Below are 15,984 nucleotides of genomic sequence, written 5' to 3'. Positions count from 1 at the left end.
GATCTGGTAAAAAATAATAATACAAATGTTAGATCTTTGAAATGCAGTACAAAGGCCATAATATAATATTGCAGTTTAGGCGCAATTTAGATTTTGGCCACTAGATGGAAGCAGTGTATGTGCAAAGTTTCCTATTTATCCAGTGGAGCATTGTAATACTGCACAATGTGCCGAATTGGTCAATTAATACATTTTCAAGAACATTTTAGAGAACATACAGAAATTATATGGTACAACAAAATGTAAGTTTACACACTCCCAGGGATGTCATATATGATGGATCATTAGCTTATACACTAACTTTCACACATCTAGATGGCCGGGAGGGGTGGGTGTGGAGCCAGAGACAGCAGGGGTTCAAACTGTAGAACCCAATTACTACATTTTAAAATATAAAATTTATTTTATCAAACTATCCTGCATTTTATCTCTGGGACTCTCGGGATGACAAATCAGAGTAAGATTACTGAATGTAAGTACATTATTTACCTTCAGATGTGAATGTATCAAACCAGTTGCCGTGATAAATGTATTTTGTTGTTGTGCACTCTCCTCAAACAATAGCATGGTATTTTTTTTTACTGTAATAGCTACTGTAAATTGGACAGTGCAGTTAGATTAACAAGAATTTAAGCTTTCTGCACATATAAGACATGTCTATGTCCTGGAAATGTTTATGTTACTTACAGTGTCATTAAAGCATATTTGTTTTAAACTCATATTTTGGATGATGAACATATTTGCATTTATTGTAATAAGGTTATCAATATGTCAATGATTTGTCTTGGCTGATCTGATTTCAGGTAATGAATAACTGTACATAATATCCCTTTTTAGTTTGTTATTATAGGGACTGTTTTCACATCTAATAGGGGGAAAAATATTATCCAACAAAATATTTTTACATGAATAGCCAATTCTATAGGAGTCTTACAGGATGCATGGCAGGAAAGTCATACATTAGAAAATCTTTGACAGCAAGTGTGCTGATTCCATGGCCTGCTCCAACAGGACAGTGATGACAGGACGGGACGCGGCACTCCCTCTCTACTTCCGGCCCCTTTCATTACGGCAGAGAAACCCCTTAGATTTTCTTTCCTCAGCCAATCAAGATTGGGATTCCGAAGACCGTGACCAATCATTAGCGCAAGCCTCGGTTTGGGCACGATCCAGACTTATAAATTCTTTGTCCCGCCTTGCTCAAAGGTGGCATCCACATACTTCACAGTGGTCAGTGGGTCAACTGTGGCAATAGCAGCACTCCACATCTTCGCTTGTATTTTCTATTATAACTAGCATACAGAATGAGGGAAATCGTGCACATTCAGGCCGGCCAGTGCGGTAACCAGATTGGGGCCAAGGTAAGAATCTCGAAAACTGAAATGAACAAGGCTTACATTTGGGAATTAATCAATAATGCATTGTACCATTTGTTGCTTCTCGAGACAAAAAGTTGTATTCTAGGCTATGTGTATTTTAAGTCGAAATGTTCCACTTAGCCGAAATGATTCAATGCAGAATGTTCCGTTATGGTCTTTTCTAACATGAGGTGGCCATTTAAAGTTATCTCAATGGATGAAGAGCACCGGAAAGAATATCCCTTTTGTTGTCTCCTTTTCGGTCCTGTTGTAAAACTTCTATTTAGTTTTGTTCTTTATGGGATATAAATGTATAATTTGTCAATGTGAACTAGTCGTAGAAGAAAGCGAAACTGGAAGAACGCTGACAGTTATTTTCTTATAGTGAGATAACGGGTCTATCGAGGCAGGAATTCGCTGGGCGTGTGGCTGTGTCCCTCTGTCTGGCCTCTCTCTGCCACGCTCATTGTTTTTGTGTCTGGAATAGCCTTCCCTTCGACAGACTACGACTACGAAAAACAAATGTCTAAAATGAAGACTTTAAAACACAAATGATAAGTCAACTAAAAAGACACTTAGTCCTACCGTTATGACACTGGCAAGAAACAATAGTTTCATATAGTTCACCCCCCCTCCGCGTTTACAGATGTTGACGCACAAATATAGCATTTTCGAGACAATTTATTTCATTTTTTATTGTGGTTTACCAAGTCAAGGATTCCTATAATTTTAGTCTCAGTATTCCCTTGCATTACACATTTACATAAGTAACGTTACTTACGTTAAAGTCAAACTTTAAAAGAGTAACGGGCATTTTACGACAGAAACGCATGCCCTGTTGCGCATTTACACGCCGGCTCTTGGCTGAGTGCGCATAATAGACCAGTAAAATAAACCATTATTAACGCTATGATATTCATGTCACAATGGCGATTTATGTAAAATAGCGGAGAAACTATAGCCGTTGTATTGTTGGAGCTGAATAAACGTCATTTAAGAAGAAAAAAAATGGAAAGTTGCTGAGGCAGGCAGGAGCGAGGAACGAATGCCAAAAACTCTGAGACGGGGGCATCTGGGCGAGGGGGAGGGATATGAACAAGTGGTAGACTAGCAGAGAAGATGACGTCATTTAAATGACTCAACGCTTTGTGATATACAGAGCCGAGCGGACGCTTTAGTGTAGCCTATATATTTCTATCCTCAACTTAGTTATTTTACACAACACCATTTGGGAACACCATCATGGAGGGTCCAGTGAAATGTAATCAACATAATTTAATATCCACACAAGGCCTCAATTACTGTCTTTAAATATGCTGTCTATACCGGTTCGCTAGATTAGTCTATTCAGCCCTACCCTTTGTGGTGGATGGGAACGGAGTGTGTCACTAGCCTAATTTGGTAGCCCTAACTTGTTGATGTGTTAAATGAGAATGGCCGTGTCGCTAATCTTTCTTGTTATTGTGAGGGGTTAAAGTTTGGATTTCAGAGTGGAGTGAAAGATCAATAGGTGTATGATATAACACAGTGTCCTCTCTCTCCATTTCAGAATAGGGTCAGTTGAGTTCGTGTGACAGTCTGTGCCACTTCCTTAACGAAGTTTCGCCTTAACGTCTCACCCCATCAATCTGTCCCAGCAGTCTAATTCCTCTGGGATGGTTATACTTTTCCTGCTTATGTGGTAGCCTACAGAGTACTGCTTCTCTCTTAGCCACTTATAATGAATCTTCATGGATGGTCCTTATTCTAGTATAATGTCTTGTGACTGCGAAGGTAATTATTTATTGGATTTGCCTCAGGAGGGATGGAACTGAGGGTTGTTTCTGAGCCAATGCCAACATCTGCTTTCTACACTCCCTGAGAGAATTCGACAGCAATTTTTCACCTGTGTGAAATCAGGGAAGTCAAGAGCACACATCTGTGCCAGGATAGACAATGCCACTGGGAGACATTTTGAATAGTTTTGGAATTATGTAACGTATTGAATATCCATATGGTATATGGTTCAACTTAACATAATAGTTTGTCTTGCATGATATTTTGTAAGTGACCTTATATGGTATATGGCCATGTTCATCTTTACAGCAAGAGTCCTTTTTTTCATTACATTTCTAATGTAAAATATAGTAACAACAACCAAATATGCATTAATAGCTCAGCTTCCCAACCACTTGACCTCACACCACCCCTCAAGTGAATGGGCTATTACATTACGTTGGTAGTTCAGCCTCTTAGCGCAACCTGCACTTTAGGAGTGCTGGCCTGTGTCAATTCAAGCCTCTTGTTGACTTTTATCGATCTGACCACTTTAGTTCTGGGAGGTGATCAGCGATGAACATGGCATCGACCCAACAGGCACCTACCACGGAGACAGCGACCTGCAGCTGGACAGGATCAGTGTCTACTACAACGAGGCTTCAGGTAGCACATCTCCACCCTCTACAGTTACAAAGAACATTTCAACAGAAGAATGTCTTTGGTGCTTACACAGACATGTACATACAGTACCAGTCAAAAGTTTGGAGATACCTACTCATTCAAGGGTTATTCTTTATTTTTACTGTTTTCGATATTGTGGAATAATAGCGCAGACATCAAAACAATGAAATGACACATATGGAATCATGTAGTAACCAAAAAAGTGTGAAACAAATCTAAATATATTTTATATTTGAGATTCTTCAAAGTAGCCACCCTTTGCCTTGATGACAGCTTTGCACACTCTTGGCATTCTCTCAACCAGCTTCATGAGGTAGCCACCTGGAATGCATTTCAATTAACAGGTGTGCCTTGTTAAAAGTTAATTTGTGGAATTTCTATCCCTCTTAATGTGTTTGAGCTGTGTTTGAGTTGTGTTGTGACAAGGTAGGGGTGATATGCAGATAGCCCTATTTGGTAAAAGACGAAGTCCATATTATTGCAATAACAGCTCAAATAAGCAAAGAGAAACGACAGTCCATCATTACTTTAAGACATGAAGGTCAGTCAATCTGGAAAATGTCAAGAACTTTTCAAGTTTCTTCAAGTGCAGTCACAAAAACCATCAATCGCTATGATGAAACTGGCTCTCACGAGGACAGCCACAGGAAAGGAAGACCCAGAGTTACCTCTGCTGCAGAGGATAAGTTCATTAGAGTTAACTGCACCTAAGATTGCAGACCAAATAAATGCTTCACAGAGTTCAAGTAATAGACACATCTCAACATCAACTGTTCAGAGGAGACTGCATGAATCAGGCCTTTTCCTTTGGTCTGATGAGTCCAAATTTGAGATTTTTGGTTTCAACCGCTGTGTCTTTATGAGACACAGAGTAGGTGAACGGATGATCTCCGCATGCGTGGTTCCAACCGTGAAGCATGGAGGAGGAGGTGTGGGGGTGCTTTGCTGGTGGCACTGTCAGTTATTTATTTCTCCATCCCATCCCAATTCAAGGCACACTTAACCAGCATGGCTACCACAGCATTCTGCAGCGATTCTGCATCCCATCTGGTTTGCATTTAGTGGGACTATCATTTGTTTTTCAACAGAACAATGACCAAACACACCTCCAGGCTGTGTAAGGGCTATTGTAAGGGCCTCCACACTCACCCGACTTCAACCCAATTGAGATGGTTTGGGATGAGTTGGACTGCAGAGTGAAAGAAAAGCAGCCAACATGTGCTCAGCGTATGTAGGACCTGCTTCAAGACTGTTGGAAAAGCATTCCAGGTGAAACTGGTTGAGAGAATGCCAAGAGTGTGCAAACCTGTCATCAAGGCAAAGGGCGACTACTTTAAAGAATGTAACATATGAAGTATATTTTGATTTGTTTAACACTTTTGGGGGGGTTACTACATGATCCATATTATTTCATAGTTTTGATGTCTTCACTATTATTCTACAATGTAGAAAATAGTAAAAATAAAGAAAAAATCCTTGAATGAGTAGATGTGTCAAACCTTTTGACTGGTACTGTATATGCAAACATACATATATGCATTTATTCTATTTAAATTGAGATTCATTTAAATTAAATCCATAATGTAATGTAATGGGTGAAAATATCAACGTGGCAAGGGATACTGAATAGGATCACTCAATTCGAAGACTAATGGAGGTGTACAGGACGTGATATATTTTGTCCTCCCCCTGGAGGACAGACAGGAACTCCTCTCCCCTTGACATCATATAGCCCATTGTTCCCTGCAGTATTGAGCTGGTGTGTGTCTATCTTTGTCTCTCTTGGAGGTGGCAAGTATGTACCCAGAGCGGTCCTAGTGGACCTGGAGCCCGGCACCATGGATTCTGTCAGATCCGGACCCTTCGGACAGATCTTCAGACCAGACAACTTTGTGTTTGGTAAGGAATGAGAGGGGTATGAGTTTAGCACTGCTTGGAAATGTATGGGACATATCACTTTTAGTTAGCGCATAGGGAAATTAAACTGTGTGATTAAAAAAAATACATATTATGTAACCGTCCTGTCATTTTTGAAGTAAAATAGGGTTTGAGGTGTTCTCCTCTCTTCCCCTTTTCTCCTTCAAATGACCCCCCTTTCCTCCTATGTTTCTAGGTCAAAGCGGCGCAGGAAACAACTGGGCAAAGGGCCACTACACTGAGGGAGCAGAGCTGGTGGACTCAGTCCTGGATGTGGTGAGGAAAGAAGCTGAGAGCTGCGACTGCCTCCAGGGATTCCAGCTCACCCACTCCCTGGGTGGGGGCACTGGCTCGGGCATGGGCACCCTGCTCATCAGCAAGATCCGTGAAGAGTACCCCGACCGCATCATGAACACCTTCAGCGTGGTGCCCTCCCCTAAAGTGTCAGACACGGTGGTGGAGCCCTACAATGCCACCCTCTCGGTTCACCAACTTGTAGAGAACACGGACGAGACCTTCTGCATTGACAACGAGGCTCTCTACGACATCTGCTTCCGGACCCTTAAACTCACCACGCCGACTTACGGAGACCTCAACCACCTGGTGTCGGCCACCATGAGCGGAGTGACCACCTGCCTGCGTTTCCCCGGCCAGCTCAACGCCGACCTCCGTAAATTGGCCGTCAACATGGTGCCTTTCCCCCGTCTCCACTTCTTCATCCCCGGCTTCGCCCCCCTCACCAGCAGGGGGAGCCAGCAGTACCGTGCCCTCACCGTGCCGGAACTCACCCAGCAAGTGTTCGACGCCAAGAACATGATGGCCGCATGTGACCCGCGTCACGGTCGCTACCTCACTGTCGCCGCTGTCTTCCGTGGCCGCATGTCCATGAAGGAGGTGGACGAGCAGATGCTCAACGTCCAGAACAAGAACAGCAGCTACTTCGTTGAATGGATCCCCAACAACGTCAAGACCGCCGTCTGCGACATTCCTCCAAGAGGCCTCAAAATGGCCGTCACCTTCATCGGCAACAGCACGGCCATCCAGGAGCTGTTCAAGCGTATCTCTGAGCAGTTCACCGCCATGTTCCGCCGCAAGGCCTTCCTCCATTGGTACACCGGAGAGGGCATGGACGAGATGGAGTTCACTGAGGCAGAGAGCAACATGAACGACCTGGTGTCTGAGTACCAGCAGTACCAGGACGCCACCGCCGAGGAGGAAGGTGAGTTTGAGGAGGAGGCTGAGGAGGACGCTTAAAGACGGAGTGAAGCAACATGAGCGAGGTGGAAGAATGAAGAAAAGTCCTACAGAAAGCCGGAAAATAACAAAATACCACAAAAAGAGGAAAACAAGAAAAGTGCCAAAAGAAAACCGGAGAAATACTATAGAGCGTAGCTGAGAAGAGGAGGGGCCCAATTGCACACCCAGAAATGGAGGATCAAATCTGAAAATGGTTGAAATGGCTCAACGAGAACAGAATGACTGAAGAATGTGACTGGACAAGGGAGAATGAATGTAAGTAAGAGAGGAGGAGAGGAGTGACAAGCAGCATTATGAACAAATAAACCGGACGCAGTCTGCATTCCATTTACTGTGACACCATTTAATAAATAAGTACGTTAAGAAACAAAATTGTTGAAAGAAAGTTAAAGAAGGTGCCTATGACAAAATTGTTCCTGTTATTTTCAGTGTTATTTTTGTTGTTGCCATGATTTTGCATTTAATCATGTCACAAATAAATGTGAATGTGACCACATAAGCACTACAGGACCTCTCACCCCACAGTTCTGATTTTGAGACTATGGTTATTAACTTATAGCCTGGTCCCAGATCTGTTTGTGCTGTCTTGCCACCAACTTCTATGGTCATTGCCACGTCATTGGCAAACAGATCTGGTATCAAACTAATTAACTTCTGAACGGTGGCTCGATTCTGGCCTGACTTTAATGAAGGTGTCTGTGCCACCTGGAGCCGCCCTCCCCAGGACGCCAACCAACGTCTGTGAATACAGGATGACATAGACAAAGATGGGATGAAAATGAATCGATGGATTTAGTTTGATAGTGCCAATGGAACTTTATAACAGACAACAATATCATGGCAATGACCAGTGAACATGTGTTGGGTTCTACCAGTATTATCAATCTCAGTGATAGTGGAACTGGAACCTAATGGGGAGAGGTCCAGGAATTGTATTCCATTTGACCATAGCAAGTTTTTTGAAACAAGATTATCTGAAGGAACCTCTGCAAATGTGTGTGTACAGAACATTTTAGTAAATGTTTACATTTTTAACCACTATTCACATAGATTGTCATTGTTATTTTAGGTCCAAGCCAGGTTATCTACATGTCCAAACCAGGCTATAGTGTCAGGTATTGTTGACATCTGTACTGCACTATGAAGGGATGAAACTGCAACTCTCTTGTATGTGTTTTCTTCATTTTTTTCTATTCTGATTATTAAAAAAATGATCTCTGAGAAAGTGAAAAGCAAGGTGCCCCTGGGGAGAAATAAAAAGTCCTTTTTAGAAAACCTCTCTGGTGTTTTTATTGGAAAATAATATTGTGGTATAATGAAGCAATAATACATTCACAATGAAACCATTGCAAACATTTGCTCTAACACCCTCGCATTGAACATTTAGAAAATCAGTAGAGAAACAAATATTATATCAATAAACTGTTTGGAAAAGGCAAAACATCCTTTGGGTGTTTAGGCTATTTGTAAAACGAGATTATAAAAGAATATGAATAAGCACTTGAAAACAGCAGATAAACCCAAATGATCTTCCAAAATATTGCTATCTTGTTTTGCCTTTGTCTAATACACTAGATTAGCATATGTAGATTCCTCTGCCTGGGTCTGTGATTAATTCCAAAAGGGCACAAGCAGTGGCAGATGAATCAAATTGTATCTGTCAGATCATGCTTCGTAAAAAACAGGTTTGGAATTGGAGAATACCTTGGCTCTTCTTATGTTAGTACAAACTCAGAGAAGGGGAGGGAAAAAAAGAGTCATAACAGATAAATGAAAAACGAATTAGGTCATGTAGGGCCATTTTGAATTTGTTTAAATCATCAGCCACCACTGTAACTAACCTGGCCATAAGTGTGATATTGTAGCCTAAAGGATATCTAAAGCTGTAAAACTATATATTTTTAAACATTTGTTGGTATAAAACAGTTATATTTGTTCTTTTTTTAATCAAACATCAAGGCAAACAAGATGTGAAGTCATAATAAGCAAGGGACAACCAACGACGGGCTATGCGTTCTCTGGGAAATAATGTGTGGAACACATACTATGGCGATTTTTTAACAAATGTAATATAGAAATCTGTTATTTTGCAGGTAGAAATGTGTTCAACATTCACTGAAGTAGCTAGCAAGTTTACTAGATAGAAACAGTAGTAGCTCACTTGGTAACCAAACAAATAGACTTGCTAGTTTAGCTAACCAAACCATCAGTCCTAGCTTGCTATTTATGAAAATCGAATTCAACAAAGCCAATAATGTTTTCAATTCAACTTTTGCTTTCAAAAGCAGCTCAAACATAGAACATGTAAGAAGTATAGCCATTGAATTCTACCGTGTAAAGATAGGCCTTCTGTGCATTATTTAAGCAAAAAGTCCAGAGTGGGTGTGGTAAATATTACCACGGATAACAAGGACTGTTCTTAAAGCGACACGCAACCCTGAGGGCCTGGATACAGCCGTATTGGCCAATTACCACAACCCCATGTAATATTCATATGTGTAAACATACTGAATTGTAATTGGATGCATTTTACCGCCATATCATACTGTGACCACCCAAATGGTTAGGTCATGGTCAGTTTGATCCTGGTTGGCGATATGTGAACATGTCAGTTATAGCTAGCTAATAAAGAGCTACGTTAATAAATATCCTGTAGTACTGCATTTTATTATTTTGTACAAAGTGTGCAAAACAAGACATGGTGTCAGAAGTGGGATTATTATTTTGTTCAAAGTGCATGGCGAACAAGGAAATTGCCCAGCTAAAGGTAAACAGTGTAATAAATGTGGAAAATGGAACCACTTTGCAAAAGTGTGCAGAGCTTACCGTGGAAAAACAGTACACACAGTGAGTGAAGATGAAATGTCAATCAAAAAGTCAAACGCTGATGAACTGTTTATTGATTCAGTGACACAGAAAAGTCAAATATCAGAGACAGAGCAAGCCTTTGCTGACATTGAGATAGGAACACAAGGCACAGAGCTAAAGTTCAAACTAGACACTGGTGCACAAGTAAACATTATTCCTCTGAATAAGTACCACAGCTTGACATCTGAGTGCGAGCTACAGCCCCCAGACTGACTAGTTATGGTGGTGAACATCTTGCAGCTGTGATACACAAGCTGAAAGCAGCCTTTGCCAGGCATGGCATTGTAGAGACTTTAATATCTGACAATGGGCCCTGTTACAAATCCAATGAGTTTGAATCCTTCACAAACGCATGGGAGTTCACACATGTCACCACAAGCCCACATTACCCTCAAAGTAATGGCCTTGCTGAAAAATCTGTGCAGATTGCTAAATCATTCATGGACAAAGCAAAAGCAGACAAGAGAGACCCCTACCTCAGTCTCCTTGAATACCGCAACACTCCAGTTGACAACTTCAAATCACCAGCCCAGCTGTTGATGAGCGCAGACTTCGCTCAATTCTTCCCAGCACCAACCAGCAGCTGCAACCTGAGGTCGTCAGCTACAAGGAAATGCATGAAAAACGTGCACAGAGACAACAACAACAAAAACGATACTACGACAGGTCAGCTAGACCACTGCCACCACTGATCAATGGAGAGTCAGTTAGAATCCAGGAGCATGGGCTCTGGAAGCCAGCAGTCGTCATCCAACCAGCTGACACTGAATGTTCATATCACATCCGTACCACAGAAGGAGCGGTGTACCGCCACAATCGTCGTCACCTACTGAACACAAAAGAACAACACACTGATGAGATGAACTGTTCCCCTGAAAGAGAATGTGATGGACTAAACACACACACAGCACAACATACACCATACTTACCTGCAAAACCACAAGAACTGTTGACTGACACAGAAGCATGCTCAGCATCATATCGCACAAGGTCAGGAAGAGAGGTCAAGCCCAGAGCTGTCCTAGACCTGTGAAATGTCAAAGGGTGTAGGCGGATCGCTGCCCTAAAAGAGTTCCAGACTGTAAACTTGTTATTGAAAGTTCACTTGAAATGCTTGGGTATTGTATTTGTTTGAAATGTTAAGATGTTATTTCTACAGTGAAAGCTGAGTTGCTGGAATCCCTTGTTTGAAAAGTAACAGTATGTTGGATTATTATTGTTGTTATTATTATTGTTTCAGAGTCTATGTTGATTCAGTTGGTGTAGTAGGCAATATAAATGGTTACTTACCTTGAGTTCAAACCCCCGAGTTGCCTTATTGCTATTATAAACTGGTTACCAATGTAATTAGAGCAGTTAAAATATTTTTTTTGTCACACCCCTGGTATATTTGTATTTTATTTATTTAACCTTTATTTAACTAGGCAAGTCAATTAAGAACAAATTCTTATTTACAATGACGGCCTACAAAAAGGAAAAAGGCCTCCTGCGGCAAGAGAGACAACACAACACTACACAAGACAACAACATAGCAAGGCAGCAACACATGGCAACACTTAACATCCTCCAAGATGGCGTAGCAGTTGGACGTGTGTTTTGTCTTGTCCCGTCCCGTGTAAATATCATTTTCCTCGTTTTTTTCCGTATATATTTTAATCTCACTTTCCATCTACGGACTGAATATAGTCTCCTGCAACCCGCCTCACCCAATGTGGTACGGATCTGCTATTTTTATTCTTTAGAACCGGAACCCCCATCAGCAGCTAGACAGCTGTCATGTCTTTACTATCATTAAATTGAAGACTTATAGTTTTTATCAAAGATTCTCTGTAATTAGTATTACGCGATCAACTGATTAATCATGTAACTAATTAACTAGGAAGTCGGGGCACCAAGGAAAAATATTCAGATTATAAAGTTATCATTTCCTAAAATAACTTTTAGATATTTTATCTGATCAATTAGTCTTCAAATTAATTAATGATTTACTTTACCTCACGTTAGTCTCATTCCAAACTTCGTAAATTGTTGGTTATCTGCACGAACCCAGTCTTCACTATGAGTCATCCATACATCAATTGTCTTAAATCATTTATTTATTACTAACTAAGTAATTCACAGAAATGCATAAACAAACAGTAAATATGGTTACATGAAATGATAGGAGAATGTGCCCTAGTGGGCTAAACCGGCATGGCGGCTTGTTAGACAAAAGGGGACTGGGGGTCAGATGAGAAGTCACTACAGAGTGATAATTATAACAATTGAAATGCTAATCCTTTACACATGAACGCTCACTCATTCGGGAACAATTGCAATCAATATATATATTTACACTCAGTGTGTCGTCTTGATCGCTGGTGAAAAGTTTGTTTATTTTGTAGAATTGTCCGTGTCTCTCCCTCTCTCTCTCTGTCGTGGTTATAGTGGACAGTTCAGAGTGACATTCATTCATTTCGTTATAGAATGGATGTTTCGGCGGTTGTTGTTCTTCGCGTTCAATGATACCGAATTCCTAGCTGCAGACTAGTAATTAATATCAAAGACTTGTTCTTATTCTGTCGGTATCGATAGTCTAAGAGTTTAACCATGTGGTATGGTTAAAAGATTCAGCAATGGTCTACAACCTTTGTCCCCTCCTAATGGAGAAAAACATGGTCCGATGACAATTTCTCAATGTTGGGTTTTATTCGGAATGGCAGAAAAGGGCTGTCCCGGGACGTCTGACCCTAACTGGGCTCAGGGGCGGTCCTCTGATTTAGTTAACTCCAATTCCCTTTTTGAGTTTTCCTTCATTAAACAGTCCAAAATCACATTGTAAAATTGTGTAAACAGTATCATACTCACTCATTCATATTATATTTCAATTAGATGTAAACCTCATATCTGAGGCTATTATATAAACAGCGTTATGGTAATGTGGCCACACCGTCTCCCATGAGCTTCCCCAAGTTGTAACAAATGGACCAGTTCGTAGCTGGATTCTTCACCGTTCTTTTATACTTTCTCCGGAACATGAAATTTGTTCGTACCTCAAGTTCTGTGAGGTGGAAGAAATGTCTTTGTGCTCTATGAAAATTGACTCTGCCTCTTATAATACTATGTGGCCATGTGGCAGGGTCTTCTCAGGAATTTACGACCTCTCTCTGACCACAGCAGCCTAGTTGAAGGAGGAAAGGGGGAGGCAGGGAGAGGGGGATGGGGCTTGCTATCCCCAAAGAGGGCAACGTCATGACACAGCTAACTAGCTACTAGCTAGTAGTCAGTTAGCCACTGCTAGCGGTCTTCACCGTTAACTTGGACACCAGCCAGCCTCAGCTCGGACAATACCTGCCAGTCTGCACAGCGCGATATCAACCCAGAGCATATCGGACTGCTTTTTCTCTACCACATCTCCGGATTCCTACCGCAAGCTCTGAACCTTTACACCGGATCATCGCAGCTAGCTAGCTGCAATCCAAGTGGCTACTCCTGGCTAACGTCTCAGTCCCGAAGCAAGCACTAGTTAGCCTTGAGCTAGCCTCGAGCTAGGCCCATCTCCCGGGTAGCCAAAGAGGTCCACCAGGTAATTCTTAGGCTACAATACCTCTTTTGCCAATTGGCCTGGACCTTTTACTGCTGACACGGAGCCCCGCCAATCCATCACTACTGGTCTGCCGACGTTATCGTCCAAGGTGGTTTCAACAGACTCGTCCATTCGCCGAAGGCCCATCTGCTAACCCCATGTCTGTTAGCTGTCTGAATCGCAGTGTCTCCAGCTCGACTAGCATGGTAGTGACTACTGAACGGCTCCCTGACTCACCTATTGCTACTCATTGGACCCTATGATCACTCGCCTACACATGCCTCTCCCTAATGTCAATATGCCTTGTCTATTGCTGTTTTGGTTAGTTATTATTGTCCTATTTCACTGTAGAGCCCCCAGCCCTGCCCAATATGCCTTAGATAGCCCTTTTGTCCCAACCCCCACTCACCTGGCTAAACTGGTGCCTCTAGAGACAAAACCTCTCTCATCGTCACTCAATGCCTAGGTTTACCTCCACTGTACTCACATCCTACCATACCATTGTCTGTACATTATGCCTTGAATCTATTCTTCTACACCCAGAAATCTGCTCCTTTTACTCTCTGTTCCGAACGCACTAGACGACCAGTTCTTATTCCTATTCCTATTCCCCAGGCACTCTCATTCCCCAGGCACTCTCATTTGTTGACTTCTGAAAACTTAAAAGTCTTGGTTTCATGCATGTTAACATCAGAAGCCTCCTACCTAAGTTTGTTATATTCACTGCTTTAGCACACTCCGCCAACTCTGATGTCCTAGCCATGTCTGAATCCTGGCTTAGGAAGGCCACCAAAAATCCTAAAATTTCCATCCCAACGACAACATTTTTCCACCAAGATAGAACTGCCAAAGGGAGCAGAGTTGCAATCTACTGCAGAGATAGCCTGCAGAGTTCTGTCATACTATCCAGATCTGTGCCCAAACAATTCGAGCTTCTACTATTAAAGATCCACCTTTCCAGAAACAAATCTCTCACCGTTGCCGCTTGTTATAGACCCCCCTCAGTCCCCAGCTGTGCCCTGGACACCATATGTGAATTGATTGCCCCCCATCTATCTTCAGAGTTCGTACTGTTAGGTGAACTAAACTGGGATATGCGTAACACCCCAGCCATCCTACAATCTAAGCTAAATGCCCTCAATCTCACACAAATGATCAAGGAACCTACCAGGTACAACCCTAAATCTGTAACCATGGGCACACTCTTAGATATCATCCTGACCAACTTGACCTCTAAATACACCTCTGCTGTCTTCAATCAGGATCTCAGTGATCACTGCCTCATTGCCTGCGTCCGTAATGGGTCACTGTCAAACGCTCCCTAAAACACTTCAGTGAGCAGGCCTTTCTAATCGACCTGGCCCGGGTATCCTGGAAGGAAAATGACCTCATCCCGTCAGTAGAGGGTGCCTGGTTGCTCTTTAAAAGTGCTTTTCTCACCATCTTAAATAAGCATGCCCCATTCAAAAAATGCAGAACTAAGAACAGATATAGCCCTTGATTCACCCCAGATTTGACTGCCCTTGACCAGCACAAAAACATCCTGTGGAGTTATGCATTAGCATCGAATAGCCCACTGCAATGAGGCTAGGAAACACTGTCACCACCGATAAATCTACAATAATCGATCATTTCAACAAGCATTTTTCTACGGCTGGCCATGCTTTCCACCTGGCTACCCCTACCCCGGCCAACAGCTCTGCACCCCCTCACTGCAACTTTCCCAATAATAATTTTGCACGCCCAACTTTTCAGTTTTTGATTTGTTAAAAAAGTTTGAAATATCCAATAAATGTCGTTCCACTTCATGATTGTGTCCCACTTGTTGTTGATTCTTCACAAAAAAATACAGTTTTATATCTTTATGTTTGAAGCCTGAAATGTGGCAAAAGGTCGCAAAGTTCAAGGGGGCCGAATACTTTCGCAAGGCACTGTATATCCATCCTGCCCTGCCTTTCTAAAATCTTTGAAAGCCAAGTTAACAAACAGATCACCGACCATTTTGAATCCCACCATACCTTCTCCACTATCCAATCTGGTTTCCGAGCTGGTCATGGGTGCACCTCAGCCACGCTCAAGGTCCTAAACAATATCATAACCGGCATCGATAAAAGACAGTACTGTGCAGCCGTCTTCATCGACCTGGCCAAGGCTTTCAACTCTGTTAATCACTGTGTTCTTATCAGCATACTCAATAGCCTTGGTTTCTCAAATGACTGCCTCGCCAGGTTCACCAACTACTTCTCTGATAGAGTTCAGTGTGCCAAATCGGGGGGCCTGTTGTTCGGACCTCTGGCAGTCTCTATGGGGGTGCCACAGGGTTCAAATCTCTGGCTGACTCTTTTCTCTATATATCTCAGTGATGTTGCTCCTGCTGCTGGTGATTCTCTGATCCACCTCTACGCAGACGACACCATTCTGTATACATCTGGCCTTTCTTTGGACACTGTGTTAACAAACCTCCAAACGAGCTTCAATGCCATACAACACTCCTTCAGTGGCCTCCTACTGCTTTTAAATGCTAGTAAAACTAAATGCATGCTCTTCAACCGATTGCTGCCCGCACCCGCCTAGCATCAC

General features: G+C 42.2%; 1 protein-coding gene across 1 annotated transcript; it reads left to right on the top strand.

The window, feature by feature from the left end:
* The first annotated feature begins 1,166 nt into the window (after positions 1–1,166).
* On the top strand, positions 1,167–8,246 carry LOC139373441 (tubulin beta chain). The gene is made up of 4 exons (XM_071113932.1): positions 1,167–1,361; positions 3,671–3,779; positions 5,586–5,696; positions 5,911–8,246. The coding sequence occupies exons 1-4, from the start codon at positions 1,305–1,307 to the stop codon at positions 6,966–6,968; spliced, it is 1,335 nt and encodes a 444-aa protein (XP_070970033.1). The 5' UTR covers positions 1,167–1,304; the 3' UTR covers positions 6,969–8,246.
* The last annotated feature ends 7,738 nt before the right edge of the window (positions 8,247–15,984 follow it).

The sequence above is a fragment of the Oncorhynchus clarkii genome, chromosome 18, assembly GCF_045791955.1.
Source record: "Oncorhynchus clarkii lewisi isolate Uvic-CL-2024 chromosome 18, UVic_Ocla_1.0, whole genome shotgun sequence".
NCBI lineage: Eukaryota > Metazoa > Chordata > Actinopteri > Salmoniformes > Salmonidae > Oncorhynchus > Oncorhynchus clarkii.
This window is presented reverse-complemented; position numbering and strand designations above follow the sequence as displayed.

Coding starts and splice junctions, on each gene's coding strand:
- LOC139373441 (XM_071113932.1), top strand. CDS start 1,305: ATGAGGGAAATCGTGCACATTCAGGCCGGCCAGTGCGGTAACCAGATT. Junction 1,362..3,670: donor GTAACCAGATTGGGGCCAAG/GTAAGAATCTCG, acceptor TGACCACTTTAG/TTCTGGGAGGTGATCAGCGA. Junction 5,697..5,910: donor ACCAGACAACTTTGTGTTTG/GTAAGGAATGAG, acceptor CTATGTTTCTAG/GTCAAAGCGGCGCAGGAAAC.